The 24094-nt window shown below is 31.5% G+C and overlaps 4 protein-coding genes and 1 pseudogene across 5 annotated transcripts in view; 2 read left to right on the forward strand and 3 right to left on the reverse strand.

The window, feature by feature from the left end:
- LOC107165019 (nucleolar complex protein 4 homolog B) overlaps window positions 1–24094 on the forward strand; it is a 567342-nt gene that overhangs the window by 437629 nt on the left and 105619 nt on the right. The gene's annotated exons all lie outside the window — the stretch shown is intronic.
- LOC107164998 (uncharacterized) lies at window positions 5722–10391 on the reverse strand. Its single transcript, XM_089229623.1, has 2 exons — window positions 9854–10391; window positions 5722–7653 (listed from the first exon to the last, which is right to left on the reverse strand). Exons 1-2 carry the CDS (start codon window positions 10333–10335, stop codon window positions 6888–6890), a joined length of 1248 nt encoding a protein of 415 aa, XP_089085749.1. The 5' UTR covers window positions 10336–10391; the 3' UTR covers window positions 5722–6887.
- On the reverse strand, window positions 14505–18834 carry LOC107172582 (uncharacterized; annotated as a pseudogene). Its single transcript, XR_016192131.1, has 2 exons — window positions 18052–18834; window positions 14505–17347 (listed from the first exon to the last, which is right to left on the reverse strand). The product of XR_016192131.1 is annotated as an uncharacterized LOC107172582 (transcript).
- The window catches only part of LOC107171280 (uncharacterized), a 71068-nt gene continuing 66461 nt past the window's right edge, over window positions 19488–24094 (forward strand). The window contains exon 1 of the mRNA XM_089228573.1: window positions 19488–19759. The gene's annotated coding sequence lies outside the window, so the exon portion shown is untranslated. The remainder of the gene's footprint in view (window positions 19760–24094) is intronic.
- On the reverse strand, window positions 20757–23172 carry LOC107165002 (uncharacterized). Its single transcript, XM_015513048.2, has 2 exons — window positions 22052–23172; window positions 20757–21637 (listed from the first exon to the last, which is right to left on the reverse strand). Exons 1-2 carry the CDS (start codon window positions 22555–22557, stop codon window positions 20884–20886), a joined length of 1260 nt encoding a protein of 419 aa, XP_015368534.2. The 5' UTR covers window positions 22558–23172; the 3' UTR covers window positions 20757–20883.

A 24094-nucleotide genomic window follows, 5' to 3' on the forward strand; every position in this document is an offset into this window, starting at 1 on the left:
CTTCAACACCTGAAAGAGCATTCTCAAGTTTAAAGAAAATTAAAACATACCTTAGAAATAGTATGACAGAGGTGACACATTATTTTAAACTAAAATTCAATAATTACTATAATCATTGATTATCATGTTATTTATTATTTAATTTGTATAATCGTCTACATTATACGTTACATAATTAAATTGAAGTAGAACATGAGGAAATACTTGACATATTGGCGTGAAAACCAAGAAAATTGGAAATTTTGTTATAATGATATAGTCTTAATTTGTTGATAATATAATTTAATAAATGTATTTAAAAAAATGGTTTGTTTAATATTATTTAATTTTACAATCCGTTATGTTAAAAAATAAATTAGTGGTAAGATCGTGAAGGGGTGTGGGGGGGGGCGAAACCCCCCACTGTTTTATGGTTACAAAATATTCATATCCCTTCCCATAAAACATTTATAATTACGCCACTGAACACTATAGACATGTACTTATTCTGTCCAACGAATCCTTGTCCAAATCAAATGAGACAAATTTGAGATTTTTTACGAACGAACCATTTCTCGTAATTTCACGCTGTTTTTCTCGCAATAAATATTCCATTCCTAAAATTATTTATTTGATCAGAGTATGTAAGCTTTCTTATTGAGAACTAATTTGTTCTTGTTGAGTACTAATTTGTTTCAGCTAATAACAAAATGTTATAAACAATATTGTTATCTCAGCACTTCGCATCCAATTTGTATATATACACGGCTATATAATTCAAATCAAATTTCTGGGTCGAATAAATGTTTATTTATAATTTACTCAGTGTGATAATTTAAAAGTATCTACATATTATAGGCGATATAACCATTATTTTTTTTATTTGAATTAAGCCTCGGCAACTATGGCCATTGGCAACAATGGGTTTAACTCTAAATTATTTACAATAAGTTACATATAACCATTATTAATGAGTATTGAATTAGTATAATATTCCTTTGTCTAATAAATTATTTGAATACTATGTGACAGGAAAACTGAGTTTTTTTGGGTAAATTTTAATCTCCATTAGAATATTAACACAACAGTAAAAAATATGTTTGCCACTATGTATATTAACTATCAAGTATCAACTAATGTTGTATCGTGTTATAATGTAAATAATACTTTATCAATTTACATATAAAATATTATTATTCAAAATTGCATTCAATTCCATTATTTATAATATACATTTATGATACGGGATTATAGATAATATATATGGGATTAACAGAGTTATTAAAATATGATTAATCTATAAGTCATACCATATTATATATAGGTGTTGGAGTTATACCTTTAAAATAAAATTATCTGTAATAATTACTTTGTAATCTAAACTTATAATAGCTATTAGGTAGCTATTCAATCGTGAGAAATGTCAAATTATAGTAATTTGAAGCAAAAAGCTTTTGAATAAAATGTCTCAGTGTGGATCATATAAATTATTGATAGTAATTTAGTATTTAACCCTATACATTCAATTACATTGTATACGTTGATAATAACTTTTATTTTAATTCCTATGAAAGTGAGAATATGGGTGGCAGGTTTTCTCAATTTTTAGTAGTGTGTATATTTTTTATTCATGTATCTTATTATTTTACTAGTTGTGCCCTATGTAGGTACAGATTTTAAATTATATTTAAATAAAAATAACTGATTTTATTTTATTAATGTAGTGCAAGTATTACAATTATCTGAATTATCACTCATAATTTTTCACAAAAATTAATTGATTTCGTGCCAGCGACCTGCAATGATGTGTTCTGAAGTCAAACTGCAATGCATTTACTGGAAGTTCCGCATGTTGTTCCGGATCAACACGTTATTGGCATACAATGGCTTGTGGTTTGTGTGGAGTTATTGCAACTCGAAACGAAGTCATCGCAATTTTTCGTCATCATTGTATAGATCACGCAGTGATCAAGCTTTTTACATTGTTCTTAATATAATGATATCCCACTATTCATACGTATCAAATATTTTTACAGGAAGCCGTGAAAATTTTTCATAAATGGCTATGGTTTATAAGTTTTACTGTGTATGACAAGTGACACTTATAAAACCCGAAATTCTACAAATTACATTATATTTTATGTGATAAAAAATACATCTGTATAATAATCTTAATAACTGTTCCAATATTATTTTTATTTTTCCGTCGTTTATACAAATAAGTTTATTTATAGTCGTAGGTATCTCGTTCACGTAAAATGATAAAAAAAAGTTATCTTGGACTAAATTTAAAAATGTTACATAGATTTTTGAATAGGTGAAAACCTTATAGTGAAATCTTTGTAAAAATCATTTTGAGTTCCGGAAAAAGTTAAATTTTATTTATTGACTTTAAATGCCTTTGATAGTGACGTAAAAAGCTATATCAAAAGAGGATAACAAGTTTGAACAATACAAAACAAATCATGATTGGCATGAATAAATATTACGATTTAAATTGATTAATTTACAAAAGAGAAGCAATGATGGTTGCTTCAAATCAATAAATTTTTTTTTTATTATTGATCTTTATAGCTCCGGCGACATGGGCCATTAGCTTTATACATAATTTACATTATACTATTACTTAAAACTTACATGTTTTAAGTGACAATTTAATTACAATAATAATGACTATATTTATTCTAATTAAATGTATTTTGGTTGTCCTGAGGAATGACATGATTTTTTCGGGTTGACAGTCGGATCCGATTGATTCGTATTAGTTGGTTTGTATATTTTCTTTTTCTTTTTCTTCTTCATAATCAATAAAATTATCGGAGACAAGATGATTTAGTTACTCATAATTATATAAATGTATTTAATTTATACGTATACATTTATATTGTAATGATATTTTTATTTATATTTTGTTTGTTTACTTTGTTTAGTCTTTGTATGATACGGTAATTAATAATTGCAACCAAACCAAGATAATTATAATTGTATTATTGTTGTTGTTTAAATAAATGATACATAACATGTATAACATAATGTGTATTAGCAATTATAATAATTATGTGTATTTGAATATTTAGTAATTTATGTTATTGTATTATTGAGTAAGCATATTAAAAAAAAATATAAATTTAGATTTGTGCATATCATTTTGTTTATTTTGTAATTTACAGGTTAGTCTTTTTCAACGGTTTGACCATGTAATATTATATATGATTTTAAATCAACGAAAATTGAACAAGTTGACGTCTTATAGTAAGAATATACTTAACATATAACTTGGATGATGAAATATACTGTACAAAATATTACATAATAAAAATTATTAATAATAATATTTGTATTCGTGTTCCCCCCTCGTATTTTAACTAGTGGATATTATCAGTTTCTAGTAACTAAAACTAAGTCCCGAAACTGATCGATTACGATACAAGTTTTATCGAAATGTTCATCCAAACGAAGTCTCAACGTAAATTATAATACAGTTGGAAAAGATTATTGCATTTTAAATTTAAATATTATGTGTACCTATTTATTTGAAGTATAATTTGATAACCTAAATATTGTAAAAAAAAAAATATATCAGCATTTTTATCTGTGTACCTACTTCACTTGTAGTATATATACCTATATACTTCCATTATAATCTATAACTATCAAAATAAATAAGCATCCATATCTTAATGGTGAACAGTTAATCGACTGAAATATATAGATATATAGATAGAAAAAAATAACAACTATTATAAATACTTATACAATTACATAATATGTATAATGATAATAGGTTTCCATATTATGTGTACCTATGGACCATCATTGCTACAACTTAAGTATACATTTTTTTGTTTTATTATTAACCTTATTAAAAAAAACAAAAGAAAAAGTAAATGATTCAACGATATAATAACTTTTTTTTTACATTATATTTATCTATGATAGGTACATACCATAATTATATGCGAAACTTTGTCACTAACTGCTATGCGTACGACAGTAAAATACTAAATAGTAATTACAATAATAATAATTAATATGTTAAGTCAATTATTATGTTCTCTGATGTGGGTGTAAAATATAATACCTACATAATTTAGTTACATATTTTTATTTTTATCCAACTATTTATAGATGGTTATTATTTTAAAAATGAGGAGATAGAAAGTAGGATAAGCAGAATGTATATTATTTGTACGGTTTACACGTGTATAACAAGTAAGATATTTAATTTGGTTTCATTATTAATGTGATTTGAATGGTGTAACTTTGCAATATTTGTTATGAAATATTTAAAATTATATACATTACTTTGGTTCTAATTACTAACAAATCGAAAGATCAAAGGAAAAACAAAACGTATGCACGTATTAGCAACCAACTTCATACATTCATATGCAGTACTAAAACCAAATATCAAGATTAATAATTAATAGATATTTCATTCGTTTTAAATTGTATATAACGTCGTGACGTGCTGCGTGAATACAGCAAGTTCAACTATTCATATTCTGATCGTGTTGTTCCGCAGCACTATGCAATAATATGGCAAAATACACAGTTTTTTTTTTATTTAACAAATACGCCTCAACTACCGGGGTTATTGACGTTTCAAAATACATATTATTACAGTTTATTTAAATTTTACAGAATAATAAGTTCTAAAAATAGGTCATTAATATGATACAATAAGTTTAAAAGAAATATGTTTAACATTTTATGCGATATTCTAAGTATTGATATTATATTTTATGAAAAAGGTTGGTCTCTTTGAGAAATTCTAGAAGTGATGATGTTCTCTCTTCGTTTGGTGCTAGTATTTCACACAGATTGTTGGGGAGCATCAGCTTGTCTCTGGCGTCTTTTGTGAGGAGGCAATCACTTACAAACAGTTTTGTTTTTCACCAAACCCGTTGAATGTGCATAGAACACGACATTAACATCTCTACCAACTACCAATTATATAATATATTCAAAATTAAGAACGAATATTGTCCAAAAATACAATCGTACTATGACAAAAGCTAACGCGTTAAACTTCTATAATTTTCTCACTAAACAATTGATATTCCGAGTGCCATGATCAGATGGTCAAAATCTAAACACAATTCTATCGTTTTTCAAAACCACCACATTCTCGAGAGCCTGCTTGCAGAAATCGTTTTATTACTTCCATTAAAATAACGTCAAAGCGTCGGAGTCACTGGCCAACAGGAACGTTATATTCGTATAGAACAGCATCTTATTGTTGTGGAACAGTAGAATTTCGTTTAGCCTATACCCATGGAAAATGAGAACTTTTCTACATATTATTTTATGAAATCCAAAATGAATTCTATTATTTATTTAAAAAAAAAAAAAAACATTTCATTAATAAACGATAATTATATTTTATAATTATAATCATAACTGTTAGGGTATTTAAGCATAAAATTAAAATACTAAATTTTTTTCAACCTTATGTGAGGCTACAATTTCTTTCAATTATTTTTAGTAAACAGTTCAATAACACAAATAATGTACTCTTTCAAAGTTGTGTATGTCAATTATTACACAACTTAGTACTTACTAATACTTTTGAAACATATAAATTCATGTAACAGGTTATAACTTATGAAAAATTAACTTATTCATGTATTAATAATTTGTATAATTTAAGCACGACCTGCAAAGTATTAATATGGTAATTTTCAAGATTGTAACTTTAAACATTGACATATTTAAAATTTTTAAATTACTCAGAAAATTTTACATTTTAATGTACCTACTCATATATATTTATGTATACATAACATATAAATACAATGTATTATAGTTTAAATTTAAAAAAATTGAATTGGTCTAAATCCTATAAAATATTAAAAATAAAATTATTATTTACAGCCGTATTGTGAAATACAAAATCTTTTTCCATAAATCATCAAATTCACTCCATGAAATTCAAGACCATGAGAAGAAAAACTTCAAGAAACATCAATACATATATATTTTTGAATTCTGAGCAGTATATTTTTTTATATTTATTTTAATCCACATACTATGAAAAAAGAACTTATATAAAATACATTATTACAGTATAATATAGGTAACTCAACATGATTAAAATAATTTTATAAGTAGTATAAATATGATGTAAAATATATTTTTACTACAAATTATCGAGTATAATATCTAAATGCATTGTTTTTATTCAAAGACTGTCAGATTTATTTGGGGATGATCGAGTACTTAGAATTAACGAAAGTTTCGAATAATCAATGGTTAGAATTATTGAGAGTCGACTGTACAATGTACATCATTATATCTCATAAAATAATATGAATAAAATTAATATTCACTATCGTAAGATAAAAACACCAATCCAATTCCTTAAAGTCAACAACGTGATCTCCTTAAAATACAAAACAATGAGAAGAAAAACCTCAAAAAAACAGAAGCCCTTATATATTTTTATAGATACTAAGCCGCATAATTTTAAATTCGCGATGTTAAAAAAGAACTTTAAATAAAAAATATAGGTGCTTAACTCAACAGGTTTAAAATAATTTAATAAGTAATATAATATGATAAAAATGCTTTATAGTAAGATATGCGATTATCATACACTATAATAATTTATAGTGTCAATATAATATCTAGTTTTATCTTATACTATTTTAGTATTTTAGCATAAAACAATAAAGTAGGCTTAAAATGTATAACCTATTACATTCAATTATTATGATTTATGAACACCAAGTTGCGGTTAAGTCTTAACAGTTGACTGTAAAACAACAAACAATGCAATGAGAATAAGTTAGTTCTATCATTAAGCTACACTTAAATGTAAATCATCAAAATGTGTTTAAAACACAAAACGCTCAAATTTGCTCAACTACCAATGTGGGCAGACGATATATTTTTGAATTTAAACCCTACACTGAATCAGAGCGCATGTCACGTCCAACATTCGTGTAGCTCATGTCGACTAAATGTTGCACAATGTCGGCTAAGCATTCGGTTGCCAAGTCACCGCCCAACGCCAGAAAGTATTCTATCGGATCCTCGCTCGTCACCAAGGAGTCCAGTTCATCGCTTCGGTATCGTAACAAATACGGCACGTCAGTCAATGCTTTGGCGAATCCATTGACGGCGGTCGCGGCCAACTCGGCGTCGATTTCGGGACGACCCGGGACATGGACGCCGGGTGGGACGGACGCGGCCAGCGCGGCGCAATATGTGTCCAGTAAGTCATCCCAGTGCTCCTCACGCACCCGCTGAGTGGAAGATAAGTACAGGAACGACGATAGGTCCAACGCAGGTGATCCGTAATGTAACATAAAAAAGTCGATGGGCAGCACGTCGAACGGATGTTCTCTCTCGTCGTACTGGAACATCAAAGTTTCGTAGTGATAATCGAAGTGACATATGACCGACAGTGGTTCGCGGCCGTTTAATATCTGCGCCATCGTGTTCTCTGCGTCATCGAACAACTCGTTCAAGCGGCGTAAGTGTACGTGGTCTCGGTACCTGTCCCCGTCCCGTTCCAACAGTCGATTTACCCCTCGTTGGCCAAGAATCTTCAACAGGTCGTTCTGCGCCATCATTTTCCCGTTGAACTGTGTTTCTTTGATACCAGCGACGATATCCCGGAATCTGTCAGAGTCTTTGTGTTTGGCAGTATACGACAGCCCATGAAACCTATAAACGTTAAATTAAATTAAATTTGATGACCATTACATTGTTAGGTTTTTAATTAATTAAGATTTTTAATTAATAGGTTTTTTTTTTCATATGGGCATTTGGCGCTTATTTCGTGAAATCGTGAGTATAGGCTTGAAGACCTAGTTCGGACACCCATTTGGCAGAATTTCAAATGGGCACCCGTAGATTTTTGCCATGCTGGTGTGGGGGAGGGACGGCGGCCTCTCTGTCTCGCCAAAAAGCGTGAACTACCCGGAAAGCGATGCCGCCCGTGACGGGGATTCGAACCGGTGACGTGGCGACCATGTGCGTCGCAACCGATGCCTAAATACACGCGGCCACTGCACAACAATTAATAGATTAAATACGAATACATTTTTCGTCGATAAAAATATTTAGGATGTTTCGATAACTTAAACGATGATACAAATTTATGTTTTCATTGAATTGATCAACAAAAACTGCGTCACCATTTTTTTTAGATTCTCGAATATCTTATCTATATTATCTAACTATATTTTATTTAAATTTATTTTCCAACATAAACCTCTTAAACTTAAATTTTTAACTGCATTTCATGAGCAACTATAAATATTATCAAGATACTTAATGAATGTATTAACGGAGTTTAATTTAATTAATTGTTTAGTAGTAGGAAATTTGGAATACATTTATATTATTTTTATTTTTTTTATTTTATTTTTTTTTATTGTGTGTGTGGTAGTATACTATAATGTCTTTGAGGAAAACAATGATTTGATAATTTCCGGAAGAAAATTTGATCAAAGTGATACTTTTGAATGTCAAAATATTCTCATAATTATAAAAATAAATAAAGAAATAATACAGAAAATTTAACACTGCAGTTTAAAAAATAAATATTTTTGGAATCCTCGATAGAAATAACAGACTTAATATTTTCACCAAAAAATTTAATTCATATTTAATAATAGAATCTGTATAATATTGATAGTTTTTATCACAATGATGATATTTATAACTCCCCCCCCCCACCCAAATAAAATCCTAGCTACGTCCTTGCTTGAATATCTTATATGAATTTCCTAATAGTTATTCTTACAGAAATTAAAAATTATAAATCTTTAATAATTACTTATAAAGGTAACTTTTCCTTTATACGAATATGTGGTTAATTTCTTATAATTTTATAAAAAAAACGTCCAATATTTCACAATTACCTACTTATATTATTATTTCCAACAGTTAATGATACTTAGAAAATATACACATTTTTTTAAAGTGATTTTTATAAGGAACACGTCATGTACACCATTCTTGATATTTTGATTCAGTATTGACTAATCAGTTAATGACAATATTATACAATTTTACGATTATTATAAATATCAATATTATGTGACAACATAATAAAATGAACTACTAATGCAGTATCACATAAATAAATAATAAAAAATAATTGACTCATAATATAATAATACAGTGGTTGACTGTTGTTATTTGAATTTGACAGGAAAAAGTTTATTAGATACCTATTCTTATCATTAATTGATATTTAATACCTATATTATAAACTATGAGGGTGGAGTGGCCAAGCGGACTAAGGCGTCTGTTGCCATGCACGCAGTCGCCGGTTCGAACCTCGGTCACGGGCGGCATCGCTCTTTGGGCATTTCGCGGTGTCTGGAGAGAGAGGCCGCCGCCCCCCAACCGGGCATGGCAGAAACCTACGGGTGCCCATTCAAAATTCTGCCAAAATACCCACGTGTTTAAAAACCTACAGTACCTTACCCTACAGTCCCCCCAGGCTAATGACCTCAGTTGTCGAAGCCTTAACCCTAAAAAAAAAAAAAAAAAAAAAATTATAAACTAAAATTTCCGTTTGGTTTCGAATATTAAAAAAACATAACATTTTTTTGTCTTATAATATTATTTTTTTTTTAAACTTGGAAACTATATTAATTTAGGTAGGTAATTAGCTTAATGAATTATGGCATTGTTCAATACTGCAATAATATTATGTGACTCAAGGAAACTTTTATTATTATTATTATTAAGATAGTAGTTGTTTATATTAAACAGTTGAAGATTTATGTTATTACAATTATTACATTTTTCATTGTATTTTTTGTTATGTTTTATATTTTTTACTGAAATCACAAAAATAAGATTTTATGAGCTGAATAATAAAATTTAAAAATATTTCAGGTAAACTTACTTTGCCATTGTCTGAAGTGCGATTGTTAAATGGTCATTGTCCAAGAAAGCTTTATCTTTACTTGAACAATATCCTAAACAGCTCACATTTTCGATAACAATTAAATCATTTGGCATAAGTTCACTAGATGCATTACGACCATAAAAAAAACGTGGTACAAAAAAGGCATTTGAATCATTAACTATTGGTCCACGGCACTCTAATAAAAATGGTAAGATCTTTTCGTAAAAAAATAATTCGTTATGGAACAATATGTCCAAATCAAAGCATTCACGCATTATAGAGTCTTGAATTTTTAACTTGACCATTATGTTATGATGTGATCCGTCCGATGTTGTAACAGTGCAACATATTTGTTGATAGCACCATTCCTTCTTTCCAATCATATGGTTATATAATTTGAACGACACTAAGTTACAATTTTTCCCGAATATACCTCCACCAATAATTGCCTTTAATTCTTTTTCAATGAAATACTTCATAACTAATATTATAGTGTATCGCAATTTAATACGTTTTATTCATATGTTGTGTTTTTTAATACTAACAACTTGGTTCAATTTCAATCACATGATAACTTAACAATTGATTATAATTATCTTGAAACTCCGTCTCAAAAAGCACTCATCGACAGCTATCTGAATTAACGTTATAATCACTTATCAATAAAATTAAAATCAACAAACATAATAATATCTCAGTGTCAATTTTTAAAAATTTTCTTATTTGACAACTCTTTAACATAATTATGTTGATTTATTCCATTAAAAAAATTGTATTTTTATTAAAATAAAACAAATACAAAATTAAAAATGCACTGTAGGTCTATCGTAAATCATTGCTTACCCGTGTACCTATGTACTTTATTATTGCTCTGTGATCTCAATACGTTTTTTTTAATGGCCTGAGCTTAGTTAGTAACTCTAGGTCATGTGTTATGTATTTATATTTACGACTACACTATGATTAATAACATTGATTTAAAAAAAAAAATCAGTGTTAATAATCATAGTAGGTGTAGGTAGGTACTTCTTAACATGATTAACTAAACATCAAGACAACATAAAATCAAGTTATAGAGTTAAGCACTGAATACTGATCAATATTGAACAAAATAAAATCGACATTACACAAATGTGTATCTCATGTCGACGATGTGTTGTACCATATCAGCAACGAGATCCATTCCAGTGTCACCACACTTCTGTAAAACGCACTCCAACATTTATTTATAGTTCGTTCCCTCTTTAAAAGTGACATCAGGTTCTAACTGATGAGGTAAGAAAAATGATGCGTGTGCAAAGCCATAGTAAGCACACACTTGGCCATTTCAGCGTCCAGTTCCACCCTCGACCTTCATAAAGTTAGCAGCACAACTATGACAGACACTCATGAAACACATCCAATAAATTTGTTGGCAACTTGTTGGACATTGTTGGATCAATCTCAGAATTTGTTGGACATTATTTTCGCAGGTAGAGCTTTCGACACTTTTGTGCTGCCAAATATAGTACAGCAGCACAACTTTATGTCAGCAAAGTTTCACCCCTATAAAAAAGGCAAGCGTGATTTGTTGGACATTGTTGGACTAATCTGACAATTTATTGGACATTATTTTCGCAGGGAGAGCTTTTTCAAAGTTGTGCAGCCAACAGCAGTTATATACAATAATAATAACAAAAAAACATTTTAATAATAATATTAAGCGGAACGAAGGTGTGCTTCTGCTCGTAAGAACCCCACCCCCAAAATCCACCACAGTGTCTACCTTACTATAAATGGTAACTAAAAACCTTAGGTAAAAAACCTAACCATACACTTCTATGTGAGTTTTAACCTGTAATTTTAGATGTGTAATTTAAATACACGTACATTTAAAAAATAAATTTATTTCGTTATAAATTTCAGTTTGAGTTAACCTATTTAGTATTTTCAAAATTATACTTGTGATTGAGTTCGCATAATTTGAATACACGGAATATTAAAAATAAAACTAAAATTTACAAAAGGGTATTATCATTTTTAAAAGGAGCACGCGTTGAATCGTTTGCAAACTGTGGTACTATAAACTTCATAATAATATAATAATAATTGGAATAATTTCCATATGTTAGAAACAGTACTTATAACATAGTTATTAAACATAATGTCGATAAGCTGATTTATTAGGTTTAGTATGATATAGGTACCCTGGATGAAATTAAACATTTAAACAAAAACTAAATAGACTATTTAAAACAAAACTTAACTTAAATATTAAACAAAGCATCATACATTTCAATTGCATTACAATGAAAGTTAGTTTAAATTAAACGTAAATATAATGTCTTCTACGTATTCTGTTGGAATTCAGCAGTTTAAATTATGCTACCTATTGAACTAATAGCAAGAGATATTCTTAAGCTTTGAATATTCAAAACACAAACAGTCAGATAGGTCCAACAATGTCCAACAAATCATGCTTGACATTTTTTATAGGGGTGAAACTTTGCTGACATAAAGTTGTGCTGTTGGCAGCACAACTTTGAAAAAGCTCTACCTGCGAAAATAATGTCCAACAAATTGTCAGATTGGTCCAACAATGTCCAACAAATCACGCTTGACATTTTTTATAGGGGTGAAACTTTTAAAAAGCTCTCCCTGCGAAAATAATGTCCAACAAATTGTCAGATTAGTCCAACAATGTCCAACAAATCACGCTTGCCTTTTTTTATAGGTGTGAAACTTTGCTGACATAAAGTTGTGCTGCTGTAGTATATTTGGCAGCACAAAAGTGTCGAAAGCTCTACCTGCGAAAATAATGTCCAACAAATTCTGAGATTTATCCAACAATGTCGAACAAGTTGCCAACAAATTTGTTGGATGTGTTTCATGAGTGTCTGTCATAGTTGTGCTGCTAACTTTATGCTATAAATCGAGTTTTATAAACTTATTGCATCTAATGTAACAACACTTTTTTGGCATTGTGAAGAAGGTGAACGGTGGAAAATTTAATTATGAAATGTATTATAATAATATAAAGATTATAATTTCACAAGGAAACAAAATTAATATTTGGGGAATAATTATAGGTATGCAAAAAATAACAATAGTCAGTAGATATTAATTTTAATAAATTTATTTTTATTTCATAGAGCATTTTAATAATAATAATATATAATATACATATCATATTATAATAATAATCATAATGTAATATATGTATAGTATTTAAAATTACAGTATAGTATTTACTATTTATACACATAGTAATGCATTATTTTTTTGTATTGACTATTTAATATTTATTGCCTAACTTCAAAAACGTATAACCATCAGCGCTCGCTCAATTATAAGGTTATTAAAATTGGAACTGTTTTCGCATTTTTAAGCGGATGTATTATCATGGGCCGGCGGGGGTGGGAGTTGTTCGACCTTATTTTCTAAGAGACTTAGACCGTGGTTGCACGTAAAGATAATTAAGATACGTCTTATCTATTTGCTATTTAATTTAGAGCTAATAATCGTATACAATTTACAATGGAGTTATAATTTTACATCAAATGATATAATACACTTATATTATCTCGAAACCCCACCTTTAAAAGTACTTATCAACTCATACATTTTATAACAATTAATCTGTAATAGATACAAAAGAAGTTATCAATACTATTATATTATATTGTGTCATTTTTGTGTTTACATATATATGCTTTTTATGTATTGAAAATAATCAAAGTAAAGTGCGTGCTAATAAGCATATTATTATTAAACACTCATAGCTTTTAAAAAAAATGTTTGTTTCAAATGATATATTAAATGTCAGTAAGATTAAAAAATGTTAAGTCTTTCGTTTTAAAAACCAAATATTTAACAATTATTAAGCATAAAAAAAGTTGGAAGTAGGCCTAAATAAACTCTAATAAAAACAAATCTTTATTTAGATAGTGATTTTATATGTAAACGGAGTTTATTTAGAATTTGATATTAATTAAAGTTCTACTATATTTTTTTTTTTTGAGACTATTATGAAGTTTTTGTTTGAAATAAAAAATTAAAACATCAATTGTTGTTTCTGGTAGCACATTTCATCAAAATGTAAAATAGTATAAAATGCAAAGTATAATATGTTTCTATAAAATAATGTATCATGAAAAATTAAAATCATTAAAAAATTGTTTATATTCTTCTCATTGTTTCATACTTTTAAAGTAGGTATAATTTATTAATTCAAATCGTTTCTTGTTTTAAGTAATATAAATATTGGTAATAAGAAACATAAATGCATTGAAATATTATTCGCTGCACAATGCACATACTATTATACATAGGCTAACAATATATTTGTATATTGAACAATATGCCAATAACCTTAGTTGTTGCGGCTTTAATAATATATATATATATATATATAAATTTGTTTAGAAAAAATAAGGTATAATAATACATTTTCATCGATTTACAATAAAATTTAATATTTATTTAAATCAGTGGACGTTAAAAAAATATAATAAATAAAAACAGTATAAATATTTCACAGCCAAATAAAATAAAAACAAATTTTTTAAATAATTTAAATTCGAATTTAAACATCATTATTTTACTAACAAAAAAATCAACTGATGATATATGGATTTTATTAATATATAAAATAATTATTAGTCAGAAAAATACCGAATGGTTATAACTTACTGGTCTTACTGTCTGTAATAGACAATAGTATTACTAAAAAGATAATGAAAAAAAAGTAATTCATTATTCCATAATATACACCAATTATAAAATCTAAAATTAATTTATAAAATGTATTAAAATTAAGTTAACACAAATCATGATTACATATTATACGATACCTACATTACGCATTTTATTATTACAAGACAATAGTAGATCAAAGTAGTAAAAATTACAAAATTTCGGTAATTAACTACCATAGTATAGGTAATAAATGTTTTATACAAACGTAATATAATTATTATTACTAATTGTTTTTGAATCTTAAAAACTAAAAAAAACATATTTTGTAGTTAACAATAAAAATAAATATTATCAACTTATATTAGGTATCTTATTTCATCTCGTTGATTTTTTATATGAATAGTTTTGGTTGAAAAGTATATAATACAATTACTGCGGTTTCGTTCACGCCATAATTTTATTATAATATCTCATACTGTACGATGGTCGATGGATTCCAAACGTATTTACGCACACTAATGATAAATGATAATTTACGTCACACACAAACACAGTGCGTAACGAGTGTAGATATCAAGTTGCCTATGTCAACCCCTTATTATATCGCCGATTCCAATTCCCTTAAAATTAAAATTAAAAAAAAAAATTGAAAAATTACCAAAGCAATTTGTAAACGGACCATATAATTTCGAAATGTAAATATTTGTACTGTAATACTATGGAACGTAAAAAATCCGCAAAATGCAGTGTACTAAAAATTATTTTTATTTAAATAGTGATTTTGTATGTAAATGGAGTTTGTTTAGTAGTCGGTATTAAACTGCTATGATCCTTTTTTTTTGAGAGAGAAATATTACCATGAAGTTTTTGATTTGAAACAAAAAAAACACGATCAGTAATTTTGTCGTTTCTGCAAGTACAATTTGATTAAAATGGTACATAGTAAACTCAAAACTTAAATAGATTAATTAATTGATAAAATAATTACAAAATAGAACTCAAAAATTTTTAATATTATATTATATTAGTAAAATACATTGTCACAGGCATTTACTTTTTATCATGTGTTCATGACCGCCTTATTATTCTGCCTATATTACTATAATATTGTCATCATATTTTAAAACTACAAAAAATTGCTATAATCATAATTCTATGTTTAAATATTTAATTGTGTACACATTTGAACTTAAGACTGTGTTTAAACTAATTATAAGGTACCTTGATTACAATTAAAAATCCTAAATAATTAAAGTAAATAATAACTAGTAATAAAATAACTTTGAAAAATTAACAAAGCAATTTGTAAATGGTCCGTCTGATTCCGGAGTGTAATTATTTATACTGTAATATCATGAAACGTATAGGATCCGGAGTGCTTTACACAAAAGTTAACTCAGAATTGTGATGATCATTTAACCTATATTTTATTATACATATATTTTTATTATTTATATAAACTACTAGTATTTTATTTTTTATTAGCAACAGTAATGAAAATGTGCAAGTCCCTATGAATAATGTTTTTTGAATAACAACAAAATAACAACTAATATCGTTATTTTGTTATAGTCGGTAAAGCTTCTGCTATTCAGTGCCTTGGCATTATATTTAATGATATAAGGTATCGAAATCTCTAGTAATCCTCTCAATTTTTGATTAATTTTTTAAATTTCAATTAATGATTTTAAATAGTGTGTAAAAATGAATCGATATTAAGAACTACTTACTGCACACGTTATACAGATATAACAGAAAGCGACTTATTTACAAAGATCCGAAAATGTTATATTATTGTAGGTAAATATTAATCATTTATTTTTATGTGATTTTGTGTTATAAATAGTGAAAAATTACCAATTCCTTAAAAAAAAAAGTGTTTGAAAATCAGTATAGGTATTTTGTTTTAAATACTGATGCTTTGAGAAAGTATTAAAACCACCGCCTGTTGGTATACATTCTTCATAATATGTGTTTAGATTTACATATATATTTACATTTTGAGCACTTAAAATTATTTGAATAGTTTTACACAAATTCAAATGGTATTACCCGAGTAAGGCTGCGTATATGCCATGTCGACCATATGCTGTATACCATGTCAGCCAATCTGTCGGTGCCCACATCACCTCCCAACGCCAGAAAATACTCAACCGGGTCGTCAACGGTCGCCACCGTGCCCAACAGCGAGTCGCTGTTTTCCCGCAGATTGTACAGCAAAATGAGCGACGCTTCGGCGAACCCGAATATCGAGGACGTGGCCATCTCGGCGTCCAGTTCGCCGCGATCCGGGAAGCGCACGCCGAGCGGGACGGACGCGGCCAGTGCGGCGCAGTACGCGTCCAGCAGGTCGTCCCAGTGCGTTCCGCGCACCTGCTGCGTGGTGCTCGTGTACAGGAACAGCGACAGGTCCAGCGAAGGTGGCCCGTAACGCGATTCGAAGAAGTCCACGATGAGCGCGTCGGACGGGCGTCCGCAATCGTCGTACTGGAACATGACGTTACCCCGACAATATTCACCGTGGCACAGGACGGACAGCGGTTCACGGGTGCACAACGCCCGGCCCCGCGTGTCGGTGGCGTCGTCGAACTGCAGCTTGTTCAAGCGGCGCAGCTGCTCGTGGTCGCGGTACCGTCCTCCGTTGCGCTCCAACATCCGGTCCACGCCGCGTTTGCCCATCCGCTTGAACAGGTCGTTTTGGGCCATCCAGTGGCCGTTTTCGTCGAACTGCAGATCACTGACGTCGGACACCAGGTCCCGGAATCTGATGGGATTTTTGTGTTTTTGGCTATGTACATTGACAGTCCGCGAAACCTGTTGGCACGCACAACAACTTGAGTAATCAAATTTATTTAAGCATTCGCCTGATTCGTCGTGACCACTGAACTGCAGATTCCATAATATTATAACGGTAAAAGTGTAAAACCTCCCTATAACGGAATCACTTGATGTCAAAATAATATGATGATTGCGTTATAATGAGGAATGTTCGTTGTTAGCAGACTAAATAATTATTAAGCGCCAAGTAGATCACACAGGACTGTTGTCATTCTCTGTCTCACGGGTGGGCCCGTTACAAAGAGGTTTAGCTTAGGTCTAGGTTAATATTGACCTGTTATTTTTCAGTTCAATATAGTCGTAACTTAAAGTTGAGATGTTCATGACTTTGAAAATTTACAGTGGTAGATCGTGGTTACGTGAAATTAAATCGGCCAATCGATAACAGGCACACGTCACGGTCAGGTTAGGTTGGCGATAAAGGTATGAATCCATAGTTTTCCAAGTATTCTATTCTATATTTTACAATTTAATGGTTTCTTTATGATTTTATTTCAGTGTGATGGACAGCTATAATTTTTGTTGTCTTTTCAACCAATATATTATGTACTTATGAACTATGCATGTTTTGTTTCGGTGATTTTTATCATATTGTAAATTTTATGCTCCATATAGTCAATCATCTGATTAATTGTATTTACATCTAATATTTATTATTGTCTAAAATTAAATCAACTCACTTTGCAATAGCCTGAAGTGCAATTATTAAATGATCGTAGTCCAGGAAGATTTGCTCTTCTGTAAAACGATAGCCTAAGGTATTAACATTTTCGAAAACAATTAAATCCTTTTCCGCAAATTCACCGCCTTTGTTGCGACCATAAAAAAACCGTGATAAAGAAAGAGCATTTACATCATTTGCCAACGGTCCATCGACACTCTAATAAAAATGGCATGATTTTTTCATAAAAGTTTAATTCATTTTGGAATAATGTGTCACTTTCATAACCTTCACGTACCATTTTATCGCAATTCTTTAACTTGATAAAAACGGAGTAATGTATTTCGTCTGATGTTACAATCACCCCAAATATTGCTTTGTACTTTCAATTATATCATTATACACGTGAAACGACACTAAGTTACAATTAATACCGAACGCACCTTCGGCCATGATGGACTTTATTTCTGTTTTAACAAATTCTTCCATAACTCTAAACTTTGTAACTCTTTCGGAGTGCTATACGTCTTTTTAAGTGTGCTGCAATTTATTACTAATCATTTTAATTTATTCAATAGTGTAATAAAATATACTATCTGCCTGCTCCACTCATAAATCAAATGCAAAAATTACGTTTTATGTTTCACGTTATCACTCTGATACTGTACGTTCTAATCGAGTTAAATAAACAATTAATACAATATCAACACATCCAGAAAACACGTGACGTACGGAGCCACTTAGTGCTTTAAATTTATTATAATTTTAATTTTAAAATATATTTTTCGTTACGGAATATAAAAATATTATTAACTAAAAATAATTATTGATTTGTATACAATTATTATTATCTTTGTTTCGATATGATTAAAAAATACATACATATAATATATTATAATATGAAGATCCATGAGCCATGACCCATTAAACTAAAATTCTACCATAGTGTTTTCATTTATTGTTTCAAGTTCTGCAAATCGTTTTATATACTATTCGACAATATAATTTGAATTAATACTTATGAAACAACAAATTATCAGCGATGACGTATAAAACTCTAAAATATACTACCTAATACCTATATTATACTTTAACTATTTTTTTCACTTTTAAATCATCACCTAGCGTGTACCATGGCGTGGTGGTAGAATATAATATATTCTATAAATATTTTAATTTTATTAACTGATTTGTCACCGCCATCGACATGACAATTGTTATTATTATTATTATTTATAATTTACATACATAAATGGCATAGCCACTATGCGCTATATATCGCCGCCGACTGACACACAGGTACAGCACATCTTCGTTATTTTTATATTGTTTATTTTTGTATTAATTATTTTGTCGTTGTGAATTATTACATAATATTATGTAGATTATGTTGACGCTTTATCGACTGCCATCGGCTCGCCCGTGCTGACTATATTAACACGGCCGCCATGGTATAGTACCTATTGTATCATAAGTTGTCCAAGCGGTACCGGCGTGCGCAAAAATATTATATATTTATTTGTAAGTCGTGAATCGACACTTTTATTATATTGTGCGGCCCATCCTTTTTATTATTATTTATTGTAAGGCGCGAATCGCCAGTGTATATTATTTTCTTATTATTATTTTAATACAGTGTGTGTACTGTGTACCTATCGTGTGTTAGTATTATTATTATTATCAATATAGGATAGGTAGCAGCTGGCCAGCCGAGCACCGTCATATCTGTGAGTTGTTGCATTATTATTATTAGGCATATCTTGTTACCTACAATCATATTATTATATTTACCTGTTTGGCCTGCAGAAGGGCCATAATATTACTATACATATTTTTTCATACTTTATGTTGCTGTGATTTATATATTTTTTTGTGTCCGTGAATAGTTATTTATTTTGTGTACATAAACTATACAGCAACTCATTTTTACCAGCAACCGTGTTACCGTTTATTTTAGTTTAAGTCTACACACCACACAAATACATATTCACACATCCACCACGCACTAGCCTCTCTGGTCTTGCTCGGCGATCCCGTCCACTTCCTTAGAGTCGCTATAACACGTACACTTTTTTACACAGTTCGGTCGGTGTGTGAGTATATAAAACTTATACGAAGCATTACGTGACCGGGCGTCACGGCCTATTGATTGTTTGTTACACAATATTATAGCATAACGCATTCAAATTTTAACAACACAATCAGAGTGATGATCATTTATACAATGTAATAAGCTAGTGCGTTTTTCATAAGTTTTGCAACCAAATATATAATTTAAATACATCGAAAATATAGAATATGCACAATTTTTTTTATAGACATTTCAATTTCAATTTTTTTAGTATGTAAAAATTAACGTATGGACGTTATAATTTAAAGTCATATAAATCCACTGATGTTAGATACGTATTAAGCTAATTTTTCAAAAATAAATTGAACCAAAATGAATGCGGTTACAAATTTCTTCATATACACTCATAGTTAATTATATAAATACAAGGTACCTACTATAATGATTAGGTATGACCGAATTTCATGTGAACCGTTTCAATGGAAATAATCTCAGTCATTGTCTATACAACTATAATAGGAGTGCAGATTAAAAATATGATGGTCATATTATGTTATACAATTATATTATGTACTACCTACTTAATTACAATGTTCACATATTAAAGTAATATGATACAGCAAATATATAGTATCATACAAAATAAAACTCAATGTTTTTTTTCGTTTTAATATTGAAAAAATCATACGGCTTATCACAAGTGTTTGTCCCGGTTACGATTCTATCAATACAAAAAATGTCATAATATAATCAAAATACAATGACGATTAAGGATCAGGATCATGTTTTGCCATACACCATGTCCATATAGTGTTGGACGGTGTCCGCTACCCATTCGGTGGCCCGTTCTCCGCCAAACGACAATATAATCTTAAGCAGCTGATCTTTATTTTTTCCGATGATATCCAATTGATTGAATGGTTTCTGTTCCTCTAACATTATCCGCAAGAAAAACGACGCGTGTACCAACCCGTAGAACGCGTGCTCGCGCATTTCGACATCAATCTGGCCACGATCCGGCACCGGAACGTCACCGGCGGCAGCGGCCAGCGTTTCGCAGTATACATCCAACAGTGCGTCCCAGTGATCGTCCCGGGACTGGCGGTCCATGTTCATGTACAAAAAAAAGGACAGGTCGAGCGCCGGTGACCCGTACCGGACGGCGGCCATGTCGAACGCCAGCGCGTCCACCGGCCGTCCGCCGTCGTCGTACCGGTAAAGCAGGTTGTTCCGATTGAAGTCACCGTGGCACAGGACCGACAGCGGTTCGACTGGTTCCACCATACGTCTCATCGTGTTTGTCGAATCGGCCAGCAGTTCCGTGCGAAACCTGTGCGCGCGTTGTTCGTCTTTACCATCATTACCGCGACGTGCTCTCAGCGCTTCCAGAGCCAAGGAGAACAGCTCTCCAAGTTGTCTGCCTATTGGAAACCACTCGCCGTTGTCGTCCCATTGCAAGTCTTTCACCTTGGACACCAAATCCATGAACTCGACTCGATCCAGATGTTTGGCTCTGTACGACAAACTGTGATACCTGTTATCACAACACAAAAATATGGAAACTGTTGTTATCGATCTAAATTACATCACAAAGACGCGTATTTATGAATTTATAGATGACAGTAGATTTACTCCGAATTTATAAAAATAATCCTTTTGTTATTGTTAGCTTAGGTCAATGGATTTTTTTTCATTTTGATATTTTGAATGTAGCGACCTAGCTATAATGGTGTGTGTACCTTAAACGTGTGAATTCAGATACAAAATTACGCAAGAGGCCGCTGCTATATAGGCTATGTTTGATACCCCACAATTATTTTTGCTCGACGACTATAGCTATCTAAATATTATAAACGCTTATGAATCAAAATAAATCCGCACGAAACAATTCTCAGACACCCCCTCCCCCCCCCACATGGAATTTAACACGGAAATACGTCCCACTCACTTTGCTAGAGCTCTGAGTGCCACGGCCAGATGATCGAAGTCCAAACACACCCTATGTTCGGTGTTCGCCGACCGGTATCCACGGACAGACTCGTTTTCCAAGACGATCACATCCCGCTGCACCAAGTCATCGCAGTCGTTGCACCCGTAGAAGTAACGACAGAGCGTTGGCGTCGCGGGTTCATCTGCAGTGTCCCCCAGCGAGCAGCGGGCCAACAGGAACGGTGCGATCCGTTCGTAGAATAGTATTTCGTTGTGGAACTGCTCGTCGTTCTTGATGAGTGCCCGGATCTCGGGAACCGAGTGTTTGAACTTGAACACGAGTCGATGGCTTTGGTGACGGCAGTCACGATCCGCGACAGTGACCGTCCCGTACAGTATGGACGACGCGAACTGATCCTGCTCGGTGTGCCGGCCGTCCAGCGTGAATGACACGAACCGGCCGTCCGGTCCGAACGCTCCGGCCTCGATAATTTCAGCGACCGCGGCCGCGCACGCCGTAGTCATCGTCACCCGTTGGTGGCCACACCGCGACGTGTATAAGACGCCCGACGGTGCGGTGCGGCAGTGTGTGTGTGTGTGTGTGTGGGTACGCGGAACGGGTGGGCCTAAGTTGACTTTGTCGGGTTCGTGTCGTCGCTGCAACAGTCGCAACGGCACTCTGAAATCGAACGGACACTGAGTCGGGCCCACTGAACATATGCGTCGGTAATATTATACGAGTCGACGACCGTTCTCCCCGTGCTATACCGTTTTTCGAAGCGAATCAGAATTCGAGTTGCGAGCTGAGAATCAAACGAGGAAAATGAATCGAGTGAGTCACTCGAGAATTTTATGATAATATATAAACGCCTATATAACAGACATGCGCCGACATTCGGACGAGTTATTACCTACGGGCCCGTTAATTATTTTAATATCAGTTAATTATATCGTCGTACGCGGATGCCAGTCGACGAGCCACGTAGTCTTAATGATGCCGCGGGAATAGAACTAATTACATAGTGCTACAGAGTATAGACTACCTACTGCAAACGTTTTTTTCTAGCCGGCGATTCGGCAGTGAAACCAAGGACGAGCACGAGCACACCAATACAGTCTTGGTTTCCCATCGCATCCGATTGTTTAATCGACACTTTTCAGTTGATTATCGAATCGTCCATTTATTATTAAAGTACATAATATCATGATTTCCCACTAATTGCGCTATGAATATTTTAATATATTTCAATAACACTGCATGACGTCATAATATAATTTATACACCAAACGCGTATTTCATTATTTCGTTACCTATAATTTTTTTAAATTTATTCTGTCGTGTTATATATTTGTTTTGACGTTATCTGTTAATGTACTCTTTATTTTTTTTTTATCTATCATTAGTTCTATACGAATTAAACGAATAATAGGTTATTTTATAGATAGCAAAATTATTTATAAAAATTAAACTAAGATCAACATTTCGTAACATTGAGATAAGAACAGCTATCGATAACGGAATTGAATTTCTACAAACAAAGTGCACGAGTACCTGTTTTAATTTTGTAAAAAAAAATATACATTTTAGACCAATGGTAGTCATTTTCCTAAAAATAAACCACTATTTATATACTGTTTTACAACAAGTTTGACTTGAAATAATAACCTCAATACTGCGTTGACGAAAATACTTGTTATTAATAATACACATTTTAATGAACAAAAATAATAAATATGTTGCCATACAAAACTTTAAATTACCTACCATCACACAAGTTTTAAAAAGAATATCAATATGGTGGCCGAGGTGGCCGAGCGGTCTAACGCGTCGGCTATGGCTCAGTCGGACCGGGTTCGATCCTCGACCATCGGGCGACATTTTTCTCCGGGCAAGTCACGGTGTCCGGGGAACAAGTGCCGCCATCCCCCACTCTGGGGCATGGCAGAAACCTACGGGTGCCCCAATAAAAATTCTGCCAAAACTCACCCACGTGTAACGCACCTTACCGTTCCATAAACCTACAGTACCACCCCCTTCCCAATGGCCTAAGTTGCCGCGGGA

Source organism: Diuraphis noxia, unplaced genomic scaffold (assembly GCF_037042655.1).
Source record: "Diuraphis noxia isolate RWA-SAM2 unplaced genomic scaffold, SU_Dnox_SAM2 contig0005, whole genome shotgun sequence".
Lineage (NCBI taxonomy): Eukaryota > Metazoa > Arthropoda > Insecta > Hemiptera > Aphididae > Diuraphis > Diuraphis noxia.

Coding starts and splice junctions, on each gene's coding strand:
- LOC107165002 (XM_015513048.2), bottom strand. CDS start 22,557: ATGACTACGGCGTGCGCGGCCGCGGTCGCTGAAATTATCGAGGCCGGA. Junction 21,638..22,051: donor GCACTCAGAGCTCTAGCAAA/GTGAGTGGGACG, acceptor TTGTGATAACAG/GTATCACAGTTTGTCGTACA.
- LOC107164998 (XM_089229623.1), bottom strand. CDS start 10,335: ATGAAGTATTTCATTGAAAAAGAATTAAAGGCAATTATTGGTGGAGGT. Junction 7,654..9,853: donor GCACTTCAGACAATGGCAAA/GTAAGTTTACCT, acceptor TAACGTTTATAG/GTTTCATGGGCTGTCGTATA.